This window comes from Gymnoscopelus microlampas (genome assembly GCF_963454915.1).
Source record: "Gymnoscopelus microlampas genome assembly, chromosome: 6".
In the NCBI taxonomy this organism is placed as follows: domain Eukaryota; kingdom Metazoa; phylum Chordata; class Actinopteri; order Myctophiformes; family Myctophidae; genus Gymnoscopelus; species Gymnoscopelus microlampas.
Window position 1 is genome coordinate 48,311,474 of NC_139943.1, and position 7,500 is coordinate 48,318,973.

Sequence of the window (7,500 nt, forward strand, 5' to 3'; positions counted from 1 at the left end):
GCATGATGGGGAGTTCGTTAGCCAAGATAGCCTCTTTTAATTGGGGCTAAGATCCCACTGACAGACCCCCCCCCCCCCCCCTCTCCTCTCCTCTCCGCTGCCTCTTCCTCCAGGGCAAGAGAAGAGCTGAACTCACACACACACACACACACACACACACACACACACACACACACACACACACACACACACACACACACACACACACACACACACACACACACACACACACACACACACACACACACACACACACACACACACACATTCATGCATACATTTAGATACTGCCAATCTCATAGACCGACACAGACAAATGTGCACACACACGCATGTTTGGGAAGTTGCAAGCTTCACCAGACACAAAAACACTTCATGTTAACTTACTGTTATTCCCCAACGTTAAAAACAACCATTTGATCAATTCCTAAACATGCGCGCGCGAGCACACACACACACACACACACACACGCGCACACGCACACTCACACTCACACTCACACACTCACACACACACACACACACACACACACACACACACACACACACACACACACACACACCGATTTTGACTATTCTCTCAACAAAAGAACACCCACTCCATCAGGCACACACACACACACACATACACGGTCTCACACACACATACACACACACACAAACATGTGCGCCAAAACCATCACTTGTCATTGGCCCAGCTGCACCCTCTTCAAAGCGGCAGGCTTCTGGGTGGCCATGGAGATGAGAGGAGGACAAGAGAAGGAGAGAGAGAGAGAGAGAGAGATTTCTCAAGAGCCGGGGTCCTGGCCAAGCAGCTCCAGCTATCAGCCATGCAGCACTTTATCCATGCAGGAACCGCACAGAGAAACTTTGAATGTTTGGCCAACCAAACAGTGGAGCAAGTGGGACTCCTTCACTCGGTGTGGTTTATTGTGTGTGTGTGCGCGTGCGTGCGTGTGCGTGTGCGTGTGTGTGTGTGTGTGTGTGTGTGTGTGTGTGCGAGTGTGTGTGTCAGTTTGTGTATGAGAGGGACAGAGAGAGAGAGAGAGAAAATATTACTGTATCCTGTTACTGCAATTACAGTACGTACAGTAATACAGACATGATTTTAGAAGGGATGCAAAGCTTGAGTGTGTGTGTGTGTGTGTGTGTGTGTGTGTGTGTGTGTGTGTGTGTGTGTGTGTGTGTGTGTGTGTGTGTGTGTGTGTGTGTGTGTGTGTGTGTGTGTGTGTGTGTGTGTGTGTGTGTGTGTGTGTTCATGTGCACCTATCATTTCTATGGTGTAAAGCACATGTCCACCCGTCTGTCTGTTTGTCTCTCAATATTTCTCTGTCTCTATGTCTGTCCATCCTTCTGCCTCTTGTTTTGCTGTATACCCTGCTGTCTGTCTCTGTGACTGTCAATCCGTCTGTCTGGCTGCCCATATGCCCTATCTGTCCCTTTTACCCATTTGTCTCTCTGACCCTTTGTCCTCTGTCTGTCCTAGACGCTGTATGTGTCCATCTGTCCCGCTGTTCTTTCATGTACAGATGTGCCACTTCAAAACTTCACATGTCCTGCCATCGCAAAGACAGTACATTTTCAGGGGATTCCCAGGGCAATAAGAGGGACAAAGAAGGGCATTTAAAATGGTGAATTATTTTGATGATCACTGCTTTTATGATGCTAATTCATTTGAGCAACTGGTCAAATCACCTTTCGCCTCATAATGAGTCTGACACCACCTTCAACACACTTTCTTTTGTTCTCATGTATATGGTTGTCTGTTGAAGGGAAAAACGGGGGTGTGTAGTGACAACTTCCTTTCAGGGGCAAAACAGTGCATTTTAAGGGCAGAAAAGGGAGGAAAACAATGCATTTTCAGGGCACTTACAGGGAAAGAACAGTAACGTGTGAAGTTTTGAAGTGGCACATCTGTAGCTGTCTGGTCTGTCCCCAAAATCACAGTCAGTCTGTGTGTCTCTCTACCACATTGTCCTTCTATCTGTCTGCCAGTTTGTAATTCTGTCCGTTTGTAATGGCCTACCCCTCTGCATGCCTCTCCCAGTCTGTGTCACTGTTGATTTCGTCGACTAAAACTATGACGAATGTTCGTCAACTACCTTTGTTCACTGACGAAAACTAAATACAAAATTTAGAAAAGCTAAGCTACAATATGATGACTAAAACTGAATATATGGACAAATTAAAAGCAAATAAACAAACAAATAGAAACTAGACAAAAATGTTAGATGTGAGGGGACTAATGGAGAAGAGATCCAGTAGAACTAAAAGACAAGTCAAGGTAAGTTTGGTTGCTCTCGGGTGTTGCGCTCTGAAAACGAGTCGCAGCTCGACGCGTTGTGAGCTTGTAGATCGGCTATTTTCAGCATGCAACCAAGTGTAAAATCAGCCATTACGACGCTATCAACCGTAGATTTAGTCAACTAAAACTAGACTAAAACTAAACTAAACTTTTCAGATGACTAAAATATGACAAAAACTCAATTAAATTGTTTTCAAAAGACTTGCTTTAGACAAAACTAAACGAAAATGTGCTGTCAGAATGTGTGTATGTATCCGTGTCTCTTTTCCCCTCTGACCTTGTTTCCATTGTTGAGACTCATGCTGTTGAGGGCCGACAGTTTGGCCTCCAGGCTCTGTGGCCCTCCCTGGTGGCTCTGAGGCCCCTGGTGGTGGTGGTGGTGGTGCTGCTGCTGTTCACGTTGCATCTGCTCCCTCATCTTCCTCGCCTCCTGGATGGCCTTCATCACGGCGTCCTGGTCCCCGAACAGCGCCGTGGAGTTAAGGCTCGACAGAATATCTGCTGGACAAGGGTTTTTACAGAGACACAGGTTGACCAGCTGTCTCCTTGGTTCTGTACTGTGAGTGACAGTGGTGGAAGAAGGACTCAAATGTTTTAATACTGCAATGTAGAAGTACTCTGTTACAAGTAAAAGTGCGGAATTCAAAATTGACTTGAGTAAAAGTACAAAAGTATAAAAGTATTGGTATCAAAATGTAGTAAGTATCAATAAGTAAAAGTACTAAAATGTTTGAAAATAGCCTAGGTATAAAACAGGGCTAAAGTGGTTAATGTATGTTTTATAATGTAATCATTTATATCTGCAAAGTAACTAGGAACTAACATTTTCAAATAATTGTAGTGGAGTTAAAGTACAATATTTGCCTCTGATTTGTAGTGGAGTAGAAGTAAAAGTATAGACAAATGGAAATACTCTAGTAAAGTAAAAAATACCTCAAAATTGTGCTTAAGTACAGTATTTGAGTACATGTACTTGGTTACTTTACGCCAACTGAGTTGTGAGTAACAACAAAGGACATTCAAAACTTGAGGGGAGGGGAGAGATAAAAAGACAGGTTACCCATGTTACGTATCTCTTCATTTCGAATGAATCAGAACTATTTTGTGTATTTTGTATCTCTTGCTATGTAGTAATGTGGTACAGTGGGTTTCCCTGTGTATGTAACGTGTGATGCAAATAAGACTTAAATACACTACAGCAACATTTTAAGCTATTTGACTTCAGAGCGACTCACACCAAAGCTCTCGTTTCCCTTGAGGTGGAATGTGTTAATACATCAAATTGGCATGCTGGGGATCCTTGTTATAATATCAACATTGGTCAACTGTCAATCATTTTGACTGACAGGACCATTTGGGGTTTGTCACTTTGATTGACAGATTTAAAAAAATGTTTATTTCAAGCAGAGAGTCAAACAACAAGCCATGGATATAAACCTTGTACTTCTAATATAGCTGTTATGGTCTTTCTTTCCCTTACTTGAACATGGTTTTCAATTACGCGTTGAGTGAGTTTTACACACATCCTATACTTTATTGAGAGAAGATTTGCAGATACAGGTTAACCCTTTAAGACCTGAAGCCAGTTTTCTGGAAAAAAACGTATGTTTCTATATCAGTGGTGCTCAAACTTTTTCATGTCAAGGACCCAAAAAAGTTATATGTATTTGGCCGCCGACCCCCATCTCAAAATGTTTTGTTCCAGAGACCCCCAGAAGCAAAGAATAGAGTTAAAAATGTTCGCTTTAAACAATACATATTCAAAGATTTGCACACATTTTCAAGATTTTTCAAAAATAGCAGATCTACAAGCTCGTAGCGCGGCACTCGGTCCAACACCTAAGTTTGCTTCCGCTCATCCAGTTGACTTGCTCTCTCTCTCTCTTACTTTCTGAAAAAAAAAACGTCCTCAAATAAAGTCCTCCCTTCTTGTTTATTGTACACCGCGGTGTACTTCTAAAGTTTGTACACTTCTGAAGACCCCTCCCCCCCCCCCCGCACCCCAAAAAAATAATAGGATGCAAAGTTTCCGTCGCCTTCTTCCCCCTGTCTAATTAACACACCAAGGAGGAAGCTGCTTTAACTGTAATGCTTGGGTGGCCATAAAAAAACGCACAAAAAAAAAAAGGAACAGGGCCACGCGAGGAAAATCACAACACACAACAACAAGTGTGGCATCCTCAAAGCCACGGTTGGGGGGGTAGACGAGCTGGTGAAATTGTTTTCTGGGGTGAAGGAGGGAGGGAGATAATGAGAGGCTCAGAGATTGGTCTTAATAACAGATATGCAGAGAGGTAAAAGGGGGCATGGCGGGGGTCTAGCATTGGGGCCAGACAATGACGGCGAGGGAAGCTCTTATAAAAAAAAGCCAAATAACGTGTGCCGAGTTTCACTGCTTCCTCTGCGAGGGTTTTCATTGGGGCTAAGTACAGGGCTTTGGACTCCTGTAAAACAAACACACACACACACACACACACACACACACACACACACACACACATGCGCACACACACACATACAAGAGTGTGTGCGTGCGCGCGCGTGTGTGTGTGTGTGTGAGGGGGGGGGGGGGGGGGGGGGGGTGTTGTACACAAAAACCCTAAGCACACAAAAACATATTTTCTATATTCACACCAACATATTTCCTGGCCCTCTATCTCACACACACACGGGTCTCTCTTTTGGGCTGGAGGTGTTGGAAAGTCTAGCCAATGTGCAGTGCGTAGTTTCTTGGGGTTTGTCTGTGTGTGTGTGTGTGTGTGTGTGTGCTTGTGTGTTTAGTGCAGACAGGGGAAGGCCTTCGTGTGGGTTATTTTGTTACAATGTTAACACCGCAATGGGTTGTGCATTTTTTCTGAATGAAGTATACGGATGTGTGTATACAGATGTCAACAATGCGTGCGTGCGTGCGTGCGTGCGTGCGTGCGTGGGGTACCCACCGAGGGAGGTGTTCCTGCCCATGCTGGGGAGGGGGCTGGGGATGCGACCCTTCCCCAGGCCCACAGGGCTGGACCTGCTGCCAGAGTACAGGCTCTGTGAGGGGGAGGTCGAGGACCGAAGGGGCTCGGCCGTCTTGGGTCTGGCCGACAAGTTCAGGGGCTGTGTCGATCCTTCCTCCTGTAAGACCAATTATCATAGTGAATCATCAGCGTTATTTATTATTGAATTACTTTAGCCTTTTATTTCATAGTCACAGACTTAGTTAGAGAGAGACGGGGAGAGAGAGATGGGAAGTGACATGCAGCAAATGGAATGGTCTGGTCGGCACAGAATTGAACCAGGGACTCGCTGTGACGGGCAAAGAGCCGTAACCACTCGGCTATCGGGTCACCCTTCACTGTGTTATTAACCCATTAAGACCGGGAACGCATCTGTGTCATTTTTAGATTTGAGCTAAAAAAGTGTTATTTTACACTTTGGCTATTCAAAAATAGCAGATATACGAGCTTGTAGATCTGCTATTTTTGAAAAATCTTGAAAATGTGTGCAAATCTTTTAATGTATATTTTTTAAAGCGAACATTTGTAACTCAAATATTCGCTTCTGGGGCTCCCTGGAACAAAATATTTTGAGATGGGGGTCCGTGGCCAAATATATACATTTTGGTGTCCACTGACATAGTAACATAAGTTTAAAAACTAAAACTGTTAGGATTTAGAAGACATTTGTAGAATCGGAACCTCAGGCCTTAATGGGTTAAGAATAAGCATGATACATTAGTGATGTTATACTGTACCTCCCGTGACTTGAGCAGTCACCCCTTCTCAGATATATATATATATATATATATATATATATATATATATATATATATATATATATATATATATATATATATTGTATATATATTTTTTTGCCCTTTCTAATAAATACATTTGAAATGGATGCAAACAAAACTGTAGCTACTTGTCTCAGCCAATGGGCACCTTTGTGTGCCTGTGTCCCTCTCTGTACTTTATAATCAAAGGTGACCACATGAAGCATCCCTTGGAGAAAAAAAAGGGTTAGGAAAAAGAGGTTGTGATGAGAAAAGGAAGACGAAGGAAAAAGGCCCTGCACGTCAACACCGGCCGACTCGCGTTGGGAGCGAACGCTTAACGAACTCGAACGATCTAATTTGGAGCTTGGGGGCCTGAGTATGGGGAACGTGATGAGAGAGGTTCAGTCTGCGGGTGGTATTTTAAGATCGGGGCACAGGGGTGGGGGTGAGACTTAGCGTGTGCGTGAGGAGGTTTCTGGAGATTTTTTGGAAAGGGAGGTGGGGGGGGTGCAGGGGTGGGATTTTTTTTTGGAGGGCACAGCACTACTGTTTGAGTGCGGTGAGCTCTGACGCCGGTCTATTGTGACGCCGGATACAGCTGTGCCCCACACACACATATACACACACACACACGCATGCACACATGGGTTCCATTACTGCCTCGTCGCCGAGTCAAGATGAGCTGTGTGCGCTCGCGCCAGCCGAGAGGTCTGGGCCCCAGCCAAACGGCAGCCCACGCCAAAGTCAGTTTGTGTGTGTGTGAGAGAGAGAGAGAGAGAGAGAGAGAGAGAGAGAGAGAGAGAGAGAGAGAGAGAGAGAGAGAGAGAGAGAGAGAGAGAGAGAGAGAGAGAGAGAGAGAGAGAGAGAGAGAGAGGGGGGAATAGAGAGAGAGAGAGAGAGAGAGAGAGAGTGAGAGAGAGAGTGTGTGTGCGTTTGCGTGCGTGCGTGTGTATGTGTGTGTGTATAAGAGATAAAGAGAGATGTCTATGTCTATGTATGTGCATTTCTGTTCCTGTGCATGAGCGTGTGTGTGTGTGTGTGTGTGTGTGTGTGTGTGTGTGTGTGTGTGTGTGTGTGTGTGTGTGTGTGTGTGTGTGTGTGTGTGTGTGTGTGTGAGTGTGTGTGTGAGTGTGTGCACGCGCGTGTGTGAGTGTGTGTGCGCGCGTGTGTGCGTGTGCGTGTGTGTGAGTGTGTCCGTGCTGCTTCCATTCAACACTATACAGACTAAGTAGCCTGTCCCAATCGCAAACAGCTTCCAAATTTCCATGGCTTCAGGTTTCTTATTATCACTGTTGTCATTAGGTTTCCACTCAATTCATTCATGCTGCTTTGTACTGGATTCAATGAAGCCAGCAGCACACATTGTCACTTTTATTATATCTGATTGACTGTTGATATTACCCCCCCCCTTCCCATTGTATCCCTTACATTCTAC

General features: G+C 44.8%; 1 protein-coding gene across 2 annotated transcripts in view; it reads right to left on the reverse strand.

The window, feature by feature from the left end:
• Positions 1 to 7,500, reverse strand: part of LOC311047290 (transcription factor Sox-6-like) — a 150,748-nt gene that overhangs the window by 23,786 nt on the left and 119,462 nt on the right. Inside the window, exons 11-12 of one of the 2 annotated variants that reach the window (XM_084059954.1) lie at positions 5,245 to 5,422; positions 2,583 to 2,803 (exon numbers count right to left, since the gene is read on the reverse strand). In XM_084059954.1, the coding sequence (XP_083916080.1) occupies positions 2,583 to 2,803; positions 5,245 to 5,422 (399 nt within the window). Of the gene's footprint in view, positions 1 to 2,582; positions 2,807 to 5,244; positions 5,423 to 7,500 lie in introns of both variants that reach the window. The other variant, XM_084059953.1, reaches the window with a different exon arrangement.